Source organism: Rhododendron vialii, chromosome 2a, assembly GCF_030253575.1.
Source record: "Rhododendron vialii isolate Sample 1 chromosome 2a, ASM3025357v1".
NCBI classification, from domain to species: Eukaryota; Viridiplantae; Streptophyta; class Magnoliopsida; order Ericales; family Ericaceae; genus Rhododendron; species Rhododendron vialii.
This window is the reverse complement of record NC_080558.1, coordinates 43,913,144-43,929,401: the sequence shown is the minus strand read 5'-3', so window position 1 is coordinate 43,929,401 and position 16,258 is coordinate 43,913,144. Positions and strand designations below refer to the sequence as shown.

Genomic DNA, 16,258 nt, shown 5'->3' with positions numbered 1-16,258 from the left:
AGGATCACGGGAATATTGGCAAAAGTCACTCGAGAATCATACTCAAAGGAAGATAAGAAGCCAACCAAAACACCACAAGAAGCACGAAAGCCTCAAAACAGCCCAACATCTTAACACCAGAACAGCCACAATCCAAAAAAATTAACAATCTTAAATCCGAACAACAAGCCGAAAGATACAGAACCGACAACCAAAACTGCTAATCTATGGAATTAAAATTCCAGAGAGAGAAAGTGGCACCTCCCGCGCCATGTTTCTTTCTCATGCAAAGGGCCTTATAAATACAAATTAAGGAGACCCATTAACCAGAGAATTAACGAATTTGGTTTCCAAAGTTTCAATGGCTTTAAGCTTTATGAAGCACTTGTTTTTTCACGTTGCTATATTCATTCTTTTCCCAAACAGTAGCCATGCAGCTGATCATCGTCTCTCAAACTCGAAAAAACATGTGGCTCTCTTCGTATTTGGGGATTCACTATTCGATGTCGGCAACAATAACTACATCAACACCACCACTACGATGCAGTCAAATTTCTGGCCATACGGTGAAACCTTCTTCAATCATCCGACTGGTAGAGCTTCTGACGGCCGCCTGATCCCAGATTTCATCGGTAAGATATTGTTTGGTTTTTATTTTACCAAAAAGCGCTAGTGCACGCTTTAGAGAATTACGCTAGTGCATGTATTATGACAGCCTATTATGTCAAGTTTCTTTCTCAATTGCAACCTTAATTAAGGCCTAATGCTGGGGGTATCGATCCTTGGGGTACCAAAAATGTACAGACAACATGTGGGGCACCAAAGTGGATCCCACACGCCGTCTATACATTTTAGGTAATCCAAAGTCATCTCTTAATTTGGGATCGATGCTCATTGCCAAAATCTAAACTCTCCTGTTTCAACGCATTTACAATTGCACGGTCATGCATCCAACATGATGACAAAGATTTTGTAGGGACAGAATTTTTATGAGAACTCAATTGACACTTATACATATATATGATTCTGTTGCAGCTGAGTATGCAAAGCTTCCATTGCTTCGACCGTACAAACAACCTGGCAACAACCATCAATTCAGCAATGGGGTGAACTTTGCGTCTGGTGGAGCAGGAGCACTAGCTCAAATTAACCAAGGATTGGTTTGTGAATATTTGCATCACCTTCTTATATACTGGAGTAGTTGCTTTTTTTCTCTCATCAATAACTAAACTGATGAGAAAGAATTCTCTCACGTGATGCAAAATGGAACTCACTAGGTTTAATCCAATAATTCGATTCGTTCGTCCATAGGACTTGATGCGTACTCCTTTCAATCAAAAAATCATGTTTATTGAATATCGGTAAAGGTTTGGTCAATCATATTTGGCTCAAAAGGTAATGGAAGGTAGAGTGTGACAATCCATTGCTTTTAAGACAAATATGGTTCATCTAAATGGAGATCAACCTAATCTTTTGCATAGCTGGTGTGCACAACTTGGGTTCACAAAGTGAAAGGCTTGTATTGTTAAATAAAATCATGTTAATTCTCATTTTACGTCACATGAGAGATTGTCAAATTAGAAAATTCAAATTCGTAATTAACATGCTGATTTTTATTTTATTTTTTGTAGGTCATTGACCTTAATATGCAACTAATCCATTTTAAGAATGTGAAGAAAGTGTTGGAGCAACACATGGGTGAAACAGAAGCCAAGAAAATATTGTCGACAGCCGTTTACTTATTCAGTATTGGAAACAACGATTACTTATATCCTTTCCTGACAAACTCTAATTTTTTCCAGTTGAATTCTCCAGAAGATTATGCGAAGATGGTTATTGGAAACATAACAAATGTGATCAAAGTAATGTCATCTTATCCATTTTCTCACTCAGTACTTAATTTAGTCCTCTATCACCCAGTGAACTTTTGGGTTTGTGAAGCTTTGATGCATCTTGATCAGATCGATCGTCACTTTGCAGACCCTATCGGGGTTCGGTAATTGCCCTGAAACCTACACGAGTATTGCGGTAAATGATGCTGCGAACCCTAGGTTATATACGCAGGCAATATAATCTGCACACTTTTTTCATTCGATGCATAGTGAAATTGATGTGAGTTATAAATGTCCTAACTTACACAATTGGAGAACCACGTGAAAATCTCCGTGTCTTTTGTGTTTTTGTTTTTTCTCTTATCGTTCTTCAGGTAGTATCGGTATGTGCATTGGTTTGGCTGAGTTCTCAACAACAACAATCAGAGAAGCAATTCGATCGGTACTTTATTTGGTGGTCAGAACCTAATTATTTCTTATGAATTTTGCAGGAAATATATGAGGCTGGAGGAAGGAAATTCGCTTTTGTAAGCTTGGCCCCATTTGATTGTGCACCACTTGTAAGGGCGCTCAATCCAGCTGGTGAATGTATGCAAGAAGTCGCGGCTCTGATTAAACTGCACAATACTGCCATTTCAAAAGTCCTTAAAAAGCTAGAAATGCAGCTACAAGGATTCAAGTATTCAAATTTTGACCTCTACAATTCTGCTACAGAAAGGATAGAAAACCCATCAAAATACGGTTCGTCGCTTCTATCCTGATCTTATTGTGATATGGCTTGCTGTATAGTTGCGCCCCACCATTAGATTTGACCCAAGGCATTTACATAGGATTTCCGAATATCTACTTGCGTGATTGCTCTTCTTTTTTCTACTTTCGATACGTTTCGTGACTGTACGCGACGACATCGTGACAGGTTTCGAGGACGGGAAGGGTGCATGCTGCGGATCGGGACCGTACCGGGGAGTTAGAAGCTGTGGAGGGAAGAGAGGGGTGAAAGAGTTCGAGTTGTGTAGCAATCCCAGCGAGTTTGTTTACTTTGATGCTGGTCATCCAACTGAAAGGCTGAACGAGCAACTTGCCCAGCAAATGTGGAGCGCAAGTACTCCAAGCATTGTCGGGCCTTACAATTTGGAAGCCCTCTTCGAACAAATGTAGAAAACCAATACTCCAGTATTATGTCATCGATCGTATCGTCCTATGTTGGTGCAAAGTTGGAACCTTCAAAATCTGGAGTCTTCTGAAACTTGAACAAACTGATGGAAACCGCTTCGAGTCACGTTACGTCGTCGCTTTCCGAAAACAGTATTCGCCCCCACCAATTGGTGTGCACCGGGTTACAGCGAATCTGTTCTGAGGATAAAACGAAGCCCGATCAATGATCTTCTGCCTGCGTCCGCACAAACGAAGGACAGACAGAATACCGAGCCTATGAGAATCAATTGAACCAAGGACTGTTAATTCCGTTTCTGCAGAATAACGGAATAACAGTATAGAAAACAACGAGACAGAGAAGCAGGAGAGTTTCTGGATATTTTTTTTTTGGTTTTTTTTTTTGGTGTATCAAATGAATTAACCAATGGCCTATTTATAGACTTATAGGCACCCTTACGTGAAAGGTTGTGTCTTTTGTAAACACACATTAGAAAGGGTATGTCTTTTGAAGACAATTAATTATGAGAAAGGATTATGCCTTTTAGTAGGCACCCTTTCATGCAAATAATTAATTAGGAAGAGTCATGCCTCATGGAGGCACCCCCATGTATCACATCCCTTCCTAACAATCACACCCCATTCTAATAGTCACACCCTAAGTTAATAGGTGTAATAACTATTCACGTAAAGTCATACTCCATGTGAAAAGGTGTCGCACCTTTTCACAAATAACCTCCCGCAACCTTTTATTTTGAAAAACTCCAACAATCCCCCACCATTTTGGAAATAAAGAAAAAGTTTTCTTGGTTCCTTTGAAAAGACTTGTGCATCAATGAAGGTGTCTCACGACTTGAACCATTCACCTAGTGAAAACACATCAAAGTTAGTCGGAAAGCATAGTAGACTTGTCTTTGAACTAGCGATCCTTAAATGACTAACCGGACATGTCTCACGCACGCATCTTGCTTGACTCAGGTATTCAAATTTGCCGACACGTGGTTTGGCCGTGTGTCTTTATCCTGAATTTCATGAGCGCTCTAGAGTCCTAGCCCTTGAACCCATAGAAGGCGGCACCACCTTCACACTCATATAGGTAGACTTTGAAAGTGCCCCTGTAACTACAGCACTTGAAACCTAACAAACCGTTAGAAGTCTATTAAAAGCTAAGTAGCTTAACCTCCATGCTTACATTACAGGTACCAAGCATTTACCATGGGATGGATAAAATCGGAAAATGCTTGCAACCACAACTTATGGTGTACTTTGCTCATTGAACCCAAGACTTGATGTTATTCAAGCGTTGAGTCGAGTTTCCACCAAGAGTGATTAAATTTCAATGGGCTTGAGTCCCATCCCCTGTGATGTTCTCCACATCAAATCCCTTGCAAGACCTTTTGTTAAAGGATCAGCCAAGTTTTGACTTGATTTTACATAATTAATGGTTATCACCCCATCTGTAATCAAGTTCCTCACATAGCTATGTCGAAGTCCTATATGCCTGGACTTTCCATTATACACCTGGCTATAAGCCCGTGATAGAGTCGACTGACTATCACAATGCAAAGATATAGGTGGCATAGGTTTTGGCCACATGGGTATCTCCCACAACATACTTCTCAGCCACTCTGCCTCTTTGCTCCCTGTTGCTAGTGCTACAAACTCAGCTGCCATAGTTGAGTCTGTAATGAGACTTTGTTTCTTAGATCCCCAAAAAACTGCTCCTCCACCAAGTGTGAAGACCCATCCACTTGTTGACAAGTGATCTTCATTCTCGGCTATCCAACTAGCATCAGTATATCCTTCTAGAACCGAAGGATAACCACTATAAACCATCCCATAGTCTATAGTTTTCTTTAGATACCTCAATACCCGATTAACTGCGTGCCAATGGACATCGCTCGGATTATGTGTGTACCTACTTAGTTTCCCCACAGCGTATGCAATATCTGGTCTCGTGCAAGTCATGGCATACATCAAGCTTCCTATCACTCTAGAATATTCTAGTTGTGAAATTGCTCTACCAGTATTAGGATACAACTTAACATGTGGATCAAATGGTGTAGAAATCGGCGTGCAATCAAAATGATTAAACTTCTTTAGAACTTTCTCAATGTAATGAGACTGACTAAGGATTAAATTTCCTTTTTGTCTCTTAATTCTGATTCCCAGAATTACATCAGCAACACCCATATCCTTCATACTAAAACTAGATGAAAGGATATCCTTTGTACTTTGAATGCTTTCTAGATCAGTCCCAAAGATAAGCATATCATCCACGTACAAACATATGATTACACCTTGATTACCACTAAATTTACTATATACACATTTATCAGACTGGTGTATCCTAAACCCGTTTGATACAATCACCTTATCAAACTTTTCATGCCACTGTTTAGGTGTTTGTTTAAGTCCGTAAAGAGACTTAACAAGTTTGCATACTTTGTGTTCTTGACCTTGCACAACAAAACCCTCCGGTTGCTCCATATAAATCTCTTCATCCAACTCACCATTTAGGAATGCAGTCTTAACATCCATTTAGTGAATCTCAAGTTTATAAATGGAAGTCAACGCAATTAGTACTCTAATTGTAGAGATCCTTGCCACCGGAGCATAAGTATCGAAATAATCAATACCTCTTTTTTGCGTAAAGCCCTTGGCAACCAACCGTGCCTTGAACTTGTCGATTGTACCATCGACCCTCATTTTCTTCTTGAAAATCCATTTGCAGCCAATGGCTTTGGAACTCGGAGGCAAATCAGCAAGAACCCAGGTATTATTACCCATAATAGAATCCATTTCATCCTGGATTGCTTCTTTCCAGAAAGCATAATCTTGTGATTTTATAGCCTCCCCGATGGTCAAGGGATCCGATTCCACATGAAGCGAAATCATAAAATGATTATCTGCAATCTTTCTAGTTCCTTCAACTAGATAAACTATGAAGTCAGGACCAAATGACTTAGCAACTCGAGCCCTTTTGCTTCTCCTAAGTCCGTCATGTTCCGTAGGTTCCGCCTCTATGTCAGACTCCACAGAGTCTGGCTCATTCTCTTGATTAGGCACCTTTGGAATAGATACGAACCTATTCTCATAAAATACTGCATCACGTGATTCAATAATGGTGTTTACTCCAACTGAATCATTTGGCTCAGAAACCAGAAACCGATATGCTTTACTAAGTAAAGCATAACCAATGAATATGCATTCAATTCCTTTTTCACCCAACTTCTTCCTTTTGGGTTTCGGCAATCTAACGATTGCTCTACATCCCCAAGTTTTGAAATAACTTAGGTTCGGTTTCTTTCTTTTCCATAACTCATAAGGATATTAGACTTTTTGAGAGGCACCCTATTCAAAATATAAGTAGCAGTAAGTATGGCTTCGCCTCACATACCACTACTTAATCCTGAATTGCTAAGCATAGCATTAACCATCTCAGTCAAAGTCCGATTCTTTCTTTCAGCAACTCCATTTTGCTGTGGAGTATAAGGTGCAGTTTTCTCATGAATGATCCCAACTGATTCACAGTAATCAGGGAAATGGTATTCACCACCCCTATCAGATCTTAAACGTTTTATCTTTGTTCCACATTGATTTTCAACTTCGGTTTTAAAAGCAATAAACTTCTTAAGAACTTCATCTTTTGAATGCAATAGATACACATAGCAATATTTGGAATAGTCATCTATGAAAGTTACAAAATATTCCTTACCTCCTCTAGTTGGAGTGCTATGCATGTCACACACATCACTATGAACAAGTTCTAACAGAGTAGTTGTTCTTTCAATTTTAGGAAATGGAACTCTGGTTATTTTAGTAAGTGAACACACTTTGCATTTATCAACCATATCAACATCATATTTAGGTATCAAATCTAATTTAACCATAGTATCCATTTTCCTAGTATTAACATGCCCCAACCGATTATGCCATAAAGAAAGAGAGTCAATCAAGTAAGCAGAAATAGCAACTGTGTTATTAATATTAAGCTTGAACATGCCCTCGTACAAATAGCCTTTCCCAACAAAAGTACCACTCTTAGACAGAACAAATTTGCCTGACTCAAACACTAACTTGAAACCATGCTTATTAAGCAGGCTTCCAGATACAAGGTTTTTCCTAACTTCTGGTACATAGTAAACATCAGTCAGAGTCAGAATCTTCCCAGAAGTGAACTCTAAGTCCACTTTTCCTTTGCCTTTGATAAGAGCAGTTGATGAATTACCCATGTAAAGAACTGTACCATCTTCAACCGATTCATAGTCGGTGAAGAACCTCTTATCATTGCACACATGCTTTGTAGCCCCTGAGTCGATCCACCAGTTATCAGCATCCTCGAGAACATTAATCTCGGATATTACAGCCACAAAGTTATTCTTTGAACTCGATGCCCCTGGATCATTCTTCTTGTTGGACTTGCAGTCCTTCTTGAAGTGCCCTGGCTGACCGCAACGCCAACATACAACTTTTGGTTTTTTCCCTTTTGGTTCATCACCACGGTCATCGCCCTTTCGGGCTTTCTGCTTCTGTTTACCTTTACCCTTGTTGGTACTCTTTCCTCCCTCCACCACATGGATCTTGGAAATATTATCTCCAAGTTCCTCCTTTTCTTGACGCTTTGACTCTTCCTCCACCCGAAGATGGACAGCCAATTGTTCCAGCGTAAGATCTTCAGTTTTGTGTTTAAGAGTTTTCTTATACTCTTTCCAGGAGGGAGGAAGTTTATCAATCACAGACGACACTATGATCGATTCATCCATGTTCATGTTCTTAACCTTAAACTGATTTAAGATATGCTGAATTTCATGCAACTGATCAATCACAGACTTGTTATCAATCATTTTGTAGTTCATAAATTGACTGACCAGAAATTTCTTACTTGTTGCATCTTCAGTCAAATACCTCCCTTCTAAGGAATCCCACATCTCCTTTGCAGTCTCCGTATCCGAATACACATCGAACAAAGCATCCGAAAGTGCATTCAGAATATGACCCTTGCAAATGTAGTCATCACTTTCAAACTTCTTCCTCACACGAGCCTCCTCCAATGTTTCATCTTCATTCTCCTCCGGAAAGGGGTTGGTGAGAACATACACGACTTTGAGAGTCGTAAGCAAAAAATGCAACTTCTTTTGCCAACGTCTGAAGTTACCGCCATCAAACTTGTCCAATTTCACGAAATCTTGTGTCAACGCTCGCAACGATTTTGAAGCCATGGTATAAATACTGTTTTCGATTGTTGGTGCAAAGTTGGAACCTTCAAAATCTGGAGTCTTCTGAAACTTGAACAAACTGATGGAAACCGCTTCGAGTCACGTTACGTCGTCGCTTTCCGAAAACAGTATTCGCCCCCACCAATTGGTGTGCACCGGGTTACAGCGAATCTGTTCTGAGGATAAAACGAAGCCCGATCAATGATCTTCTGCCTGCGTCCGCACAAACGAAGGACAGACAGAATACCGAGCCTATGAGAATCAATTGAACCAAGGACTGTTAATTCCGTTTCTGCAGAATAACGGAATAACAGTATAGAAAACAACGAGACAGAGAAGCAGGAGAGTTTCTGGATATTTTTTTTTTGGTTTTTTTTTTTGGTGTATCAAATGAATTAACCAATGGCCTATTTATAGACTTATAGGCACCCTTACGTGAAAGGTTGTGTCTTTTGTAAACACACATTAGAAAGGGTATGTCTTTTGAAGACAATTAATTATGAGAAAGGATTATGCCTTTTAGTAGGCACCCTTTCATGCAAATAATTAATTAGGAAGAGTCATGCCTCATGGAGGCACCCCCATGTATCACATCCCTTCCTAACAATCACACCCCATTCTAATAGTCACACCCTAAGTTAATAGGTGTAATAACTATTCACGTAAAGTCATACTCCATGTGAAAAGGTGTCGCACCTTTTCACAAATAACCTCCCGCAACCTTTTATTTTGAAAAACTCCAACATCCTAGAGCTGTATCTTAATTCTTAGGACATCATTTTGCATATTTCTGTTTTTGGGTATTAGGAGACCCAAAGTCAGGTAGTGCATGTACTTTGGAACAGAAACAGAAAGTCAGTTTATAAATAAACCCTTGTTTATAAATACTTGCTATACTGAGATCAATCAAACTCCTGCTGTTTATTTTCCTCTTGTGTCGGAAGTTCGTTCATTGCCCTTGATCAGATGGTGAATTGTGTTATTTTGAGTCTTTTCTTGAATAATTTTAAGCGCAGAGCCAATCCAAACTACCAGATGCTTAGGTTTCAAAATGGAACCAAACCTTTAAGGCTACAAGTCTACAAAAAAAAGATTCACATGAAAGTGGAGGGGGGAAATTCGGCCCGACCAACACACACAACGCGCAAAGAAAAATCAAGAAACATAAACAAGAGCCACATATTTTTATGTGATTTCTTAACAGATTGTTGAGTACATCCACAGCTCACCATGGACGGATTCAGAAATGTTGTTTAGTGGGAGCACCTTGTTAATTATAGTGGCGAAAATTTACTTTTCTAGTTAACCACAATAAAATCGTTGCATAATTAAGGCATGCAATGCAAACTACAAAAATATATAACACATACTTTCACTTAAATTATTTAAAAATAAACACAAAATCTCAGACAAAATTTGAGAGTATGTTTTACATGTACATCGACAAGTTTTAGAATGATCGATATAGTTTTATTAATGATATTATTTTAAAATATTACTCTTAGACGGTTAAAAATAAGTACAATTAAGAAAGAATCAATCTAAGTAGACAAATAGTTCGAAAATCAACAAGTATAAATGCACCGTATGATGAAATTGAAACATAAAACTAGTTTTATATGTATATTTTCAAGATATATACACTTGTATATGTGTAATAGCACACTTAATTTCATAATTATGCAAAATATACGAAAATATAACAAAATTATTTTAGTTTCGAGCGGAGGCACGTGCCCCTCTTTCCCTCCGTCCCTGCAGCTCACACCAGTTTTCACTAAGTATCCAATAATAAAGGGAAATGATATTGGCACTCCAAAAATTGATGCAGGCACTCCAAAAACAAAAGAAAATGGCTTTGGAATTACATTGATTTTGGAGTGCCTGCATCAATTTTTGGAGTGCCAATATCATTTCCCTAAATAAAGAGTACAAATTATAGGGTAAACTATAGTTAACCCCCTCTAACTAAGCCTCACGTGCACTTTGCCCCCTCTTATTTTTTTTTTGGCACTCAACCCCCTCTAACTAACTGAAATTCAAACGGTCATAACTTCAAAAGGTCATAACTTCTTTGTCCGAAATAAAAAACATGCAAATTATATATCGATTTCGAGGTTTTGAAGTCAGTTTTATAATGACACCAAAATCACATCAAGATTCAAAGCACACAGAAAGTTATGATCAATACGGTCTTTCTGTCTATCAGCCCTTACTCTTTTGATCATAACTTTCTGTGTGCTTTGAATCGTGATGTGATTTTGGTGTCATTAGAAAGCTGACTTCAAGACCTCGAAATCGATATATAATTTGCATGTTTTCGATTTTGGACGAAGAAGTTATGACCATTTGAAATTATGACCGTTTGAATTTCAGTTAGTTAGAGAGGGTTGAGTGCCAAAAAAAAAAAGTTAGAGGGAACAAAGTGCACGCGAGGCTTAGTTACAGGGGGTTAACTATAGTTTACCCCAAATTATATCAGCTGTTGCGTATAGTAAGTATTTATAACCTATGACTTATTTCACCAATTACCGTAATACCCTTGAGCTCCGCCCCTGGACCATGGGTGCTAGCTTCTCAGCTCCCTGGTCTCCCGTGACTAGAGGTGTCAAATGGGCCGGGTCGGCACGGGCACGGTACGGGCACGACACGTTTGAAGGCGGCACAGCACGGCACAGGCACGGATTTAATCCTGGCACGGCACGGAACGACACGGTCGTAGTGGGCACGCGGCACGACACGGGCACGGAAGTGAGCGGGAACGACACAGGCACGGCACGGAAATTGGCCTGGTACGACACGGCACGACACGGTCTTAGAAGGGCACGGTACGGGCACGGCACGGAAGTGGAATGGGGCACGAGTAACGGCACGGCACGACACGGTTCTAGACAGGCACGGCACGACACGGCACGGGCACGGGGCACGGCACGGACACGGAAATGAGGGGGCACGGCACGGGCACGGCACAGAAGTTGGTCTGGCACGACACGGTCTTAGACGGACACGGCACGGCACGGCACGGAAGTAGGATGGGGCACGAGTCACGACATGGTTCTAACCAGGCACGGCACGGGCACGGGTACGAGCACGGAAGTAGAACGAGATTTTAGTCGGGCACGGCACGGCACAGGCACGACACAACATGGTGTCGGTTCTCGTCGTCGGGCATGGCACGTCACTAGGCAATTAGGCATGGAAAAACCCAAAAAAAAAAATATGTTATTAAATAAACAAAGGATTTTAGATTATTTTACTTTATTTGTATGTATTTTTTGACAATCCAATAATTTATTAATCTTTTCTTTTTATTTAAGTAAAATAAGCTTTTAAAATATTTTATATGATTAAGAAATTTTGAATCAAAATTCAAACATGATAATAATAAAATATAACCAATTACTACACGTATACTAATATACATTATGTTTTATCTAATAAAGATTTTTAAAAAATACATAGAAAAAAAGAAGAAAAAAAACTACTTTAAAAAAAATGGTTTTAAAAAAATAATCTCTATGGGATTCGAACCCAAGTTCTTGGGGACTTGACAGTTGACACACATCTCAAACCACCAAGGTCAACAATCTTTTTGTGCTTATAATTAGAACAAATAATATATATCACATAATTGATAATTCTATTCTATAAAAACGAGCCTCTTGTACGCTAGTCACATGATTGCGACACAAGCATGATGATCCATACCGTTCATTTTGTTGTTCTTGGTGTTTTAATCACTCTCGCAAATTTTCGGGTCTATCGGGTTTTGGAAGCCCTTTCATCGGGACGTAGATTTATTAATAGAATTTTTTTTGTTATGTGCGATTAAGTATATAACGATAACCAATTTACTTCATTTTTTGCACGAAATATATAATCACTCCCACATAAAAGGTAGACAGTTCCGATTTTCAAAAAACAACTCGGACGGTCCTCAAGTGGTGTATTATAGGACTTTAACGCGTTTAGAAGCACCGAATGTGTTCTGATCACGTGGTTTCCGACATCCGATTATCACTTATTCAGGGGAGAATGATAAATTATATAAGATCTTAAATTGTAACGGTTTAGATCGAACATTTGAAAAAATGAGTCTGTAGCTACCTTTCAAATCTATACATCGAACTTATCTGGTTCTAAACTAATATATTCCGCTATTGTCCAATGTACGCTAGCCACATGATTGCGACACAAGTATGACGATCCATACCGTTCATTTCATTGTTCTTAGTGTTTTAATCACTTTCGCAAATTTTCGGGTCTATTGGGTTTTGGAAGCCCTTTCATCGGGACGTAGATTTATTAATAGAATTTTTTTTGTTATGTGTGATCAAGTATATAACGATAACCAATTTACTTCATTTTTTGTACGAATGATATAATCACTCCCACATACAAGGTAGACGGTTCCGATTTTTAAAAAACAACTCGGGCGGCCCTCAAGTGGTGCATTATAGGACTTTACGAGAATTTTTCCTTATTGAGTGCATATGGATTATGGTGCGACTGTTGCACATGATCACGCACTAGTATAAATAGAAAGAGATGAGAGGCGAAAGCCCTAGCCCTAGCAGCTGTAGTGACCCATAATTTTTGACCGTATTTTTTTTTTAAAGAAGTATTGTAATTATTAGTAAAGGCGTGACACGTGGAAATACGAATAGTGTCGTGGTTATATGATTAGGGGGTTGATGTGAAGAAATTATTAGTGTAGGGGTGAAAGTACAATAAATGAATATAGATATATATGTTGAAATTAATTGAAACGCGGGAAATCATTTTTGTTGCCCTTTTCTTTCTTTTTTTTTTCTTCTTCTTCTTTCACGTCTCTCTCTGCTGCTCCTCCGAAACACCCCCCTCCACTTCTCTCCTCGATTTCATCTACTTAGGGCGTGATTCCGAACAAAGCCCAAGACTTAAAGTTGTTATATGGAGTGCGGGCTTCCTATCCATCCGAGAAAAATCATGATCGGACCTCGTGGGGCTACGGTTGACTTGGTCAAAGGGTCGGATTTTGCTCAAAACCCTTGAGGTAGGGATTTTTTACTCTTGTTATGTGTTTATACGGTGTTTATGTATCTAGATTGTGCCTTGTTTCGTTATTTGAGCTTGTTTCTTCCATTTCCGAGAATCTGCAGAACAGGGTCTTCGTTTTTGGGGTTTTGCCCCTTCTTAAGCTCAAATTTGAATTTTGGTTCCTTCGTATAAAATAGAATAGACTTAAAGCCCGTTCTAATGCCGCTGGAATCACTCAAAACCGTTGATAATTGAATTAATGGTGGATTTTAGAAGTTTGGTCACGAATCTGTCTCGGTTTCTGCTCGTTTTTGGTTTGCGCCCAATTTCAAATGGCTGTAACTTTCTTGTCTGATATCCGATTCATGTAAACTTTATATCGATTTCGAGGTCTTGAAGTCAGCTTTGTATTGCCATTGGAATCGCCTTAAAACTCTTACTACACCGAAAGTTATGATCGTTTGAGTGGAGGTGTGTCAATCTGTCACGTTTATGCGTGACAGATTCGTATTGCTTAGATAAATGCCCGTTTAACCATCCTTAGAGTGCAGATTTGACTAGGGTTCCTTCATACCTTTTAAGCTTCGTTCACTCACGCAACTTTTGGGACTGGAATCATTCAAAAGTATTAAGAACTCAATTTATAGTGATTTTTAGAAGATTGCCCTGTAATCTGGAAATCTGGGCAGCGTACAGAGCTTCGTTTTTCATCGTTTGCTATGGTTAAACGATGCTATTGGTTATGGGTCCTTATGGGTTTAAAAGATTGGTAAGTTGGTGAACTTTTGGCGTTAGAATCATTGAAAAATATTGGGTATGAAATTTTTAATGAATTGTCGAACACTGATTGCTCTCTAGGACAGTTTTGGTCCGTTGATTCTCGTTCGTCTGTTTTGATATGTAAGATGGGATCTGTACTTCTCATACTCCTCGAAGCCGTTAAGATGGAATCTGTACTCCTCGTACCAAAGCCGGTAAGATGGGACAAAGCCCTTCTCTTCTGTATGTTTCTTTTTTTCCTTCTTTTTTTTATTTTACCGAATTGTTGGTTTGATCTGTTTTAATAGTTGGGTTTTTTTTTGGGTGTGATTGCAGTACTCGATGTGTGCATATGGGATAGTGTACTTGGATAGCTTTTGTAGCCGTTTTCGATCCAGCAAGTGCCCTTTCAACATTCCAGAATTCATTCTCTCTCTCGCTCTCGGAAGGTGAACAGTGAGTCATTGACTACCCAATCTCTAGTACTTTATGTGTTAGTAGCTCGTATTTAACTTGGTGGATACCTCTAACCTGGTTTTATGCCAAACCTGAGGTGTAACAAAGCCAGGCTAAATATTGAGTTTGTTTTTAGTTAGTATAGTTAGTTTTATTTGATTGCATTGCTTAGCCGAGGTGGTGGCATAACCCCTCGCATATTCTGTTTGCTGAGTTGAGGTGGCGGCCTAGCCCCTCCAGTCTGTTAGTTTGTTATTAGTTTGTTAGTCTGTTAGCTATTTATTTGATTGCATTGCACGAGCGTTAATTTTTTGCACTATAAGAAACATGTGGACTGGGAGGCAATCGAAAATTGAAATTAGTGATATATTCACTTGTCGTGGACTCCAATACTGGCGTGCCTTGATGAGAATACATTTGTGAGAGCATGTGTTTTCTAGGGGGATGCACCTTGCACGTAGGACACTGGATAATCATTACTCATTAGGATCGAAATATTGAATACTACGATATACAACTTAAGAAAATTAAAGGCACCAACGCACCGGAATGTGTGTTTTTTGGGAAGATTTATTTTTAGACGAAAATCGGTTGCCGGTTGGTGATGTGTATATGAAAATTGATGGCACAACATGGCACGGCACGATTAAGGGCAGGCACGGCACGAATAGACAAGAAAGGCACGGCACGACCCGACCCGACAAAAAAAGCACGGCACGACACAACCTGACAAAAAAAGGCACGACACGATACGACACGACACGACAAAAAAAGGCACGGCACGACACAACCCGATAAAAAAGGCACGGCACGACACGACCCGACAAAAAAAGGCACGACACGATGCGGCACGATTAATTAATCGGGCACGGCACGACACGACACGATTTTATAAAGGCACGGCCCGACACGGCCCGACAAAGCAAAATGGCCCACCACGGCACGACACGGGCACGGTATGGCACGGCACGCCATGGCACGATGAAGTAAACGGGCACGGCACGGCACGACACGAAGCACGGGTTGGCACGGAAAAAAATGGCACGGCACGGCACGACAGGCACGTTTGACACCCCTACCCGTGACTACTTTGGTTTGTCACCGATCATTCTTAACCGGTCGCTAATGATAGTCTTCAAAGCTTTTGGTTGCTTGGGATTCGTGAAAAGTCTTCGAATTACCATTCCGTGACCTACTATTTAGTCACTGAAGTCTGCGCAATAAATAAAAAAAGAAATTACTGGTACAAAATAGTTTTTGTCATTCCAGATTTAAAGCCCATAGGGCCTAACACTTGTACAAACAATGAGTAATCCGAAAGCCATTGCAACATAAAAATATAATGCATACAATTACAAACTATAAGCACAATACAGCTACATTCAAATTTGAAAAACAGGACGGGACCTAAATACTCGAGCTTGTCAAAATCCGGTTTGGCCAATCGAAGAGAATAGTGTCCAAGGGTAGCTCAACTATTTTTGCAAGTATTTTATACATGGGCAGTTAAAAGGATGTCTCATGGATTAACGAAAAAATACCACCCGCACTGATGTAAGATGACCTAAACATTTCGAGTTCTTGCAAAATCAGCCATGTATGTATATATTCCCTCTATCAACAAATTAAAGGAAAAAAATGGTAACTTCAGCCTTCGTGAGGTATAGAAAGACCGGGTCACTGGTAAACTTCTTGTTGCCCAAGCTAATTAATCAGTTGATTTGATTAGTATTTAGTAAGAAAATTATTATGTCGATTTTAAGGCAAAGGGTGATGTGTACGTAAAGGGAACAGAAGGCAAATTTAAATCAGAATTCCTTTGCATCTCAATCCAGTCAAATG

The 16,258-nt window shown here is 39.6% G+C and overlaps 1 protein-coding gene across 1 annotated transcript; it reads left to right on the top strand.

Moving 5' to 3' along the window:
* Positions 1-258: 258 nt before the first annotated feature.
* LOC131315619 (GDSL esterase/lipase 1-like) lies at positions 259-9,033 on the top strand. The gene is made up of 6 exons (XM_058344784.1): positions 259-611; positions 1,015-1,139; positions 1,611-1,841; positions 2,303-2,552; positions 2,728-3,013; positions 8,934-9,033. Exons 1-5 carry the CDS (start codon positions 341-343, stop codon positions 2,967-2,969), a joined length of 1,119 nt encoding a protein of 372 aa, XP_058200767.1. The 5' UTR covers positions 259-340; the 3' UTR covers positions 2,970-3,013; positions 8,934-9,033.
* Positions 9,034-16,258: the final 7,225 nt, after the last annotated feature.

Coding starts and splice junctions, on each gene's coding strand:
- LOC131315619 (XM_058344784.1), top strand. CDS start 341: ATGGCTTTAAGCTTTATGAAGCACTTGTTTTTTCACGTTGCTATATTC. Junction 612..1,014: donor CCTGATCCCAGATTTCATCG/GTAAGATATTGT, acceptor ATTCTGTTGCAG/CTGAGTATGCAAAGCTTCCA. Junction 1,842..2,302: donor ACATAACAAATGTGATCAAA/GTAATGTCATCT, acceptor TGAATTTTGCAG/GAAATATATGAGGCTGGAGG.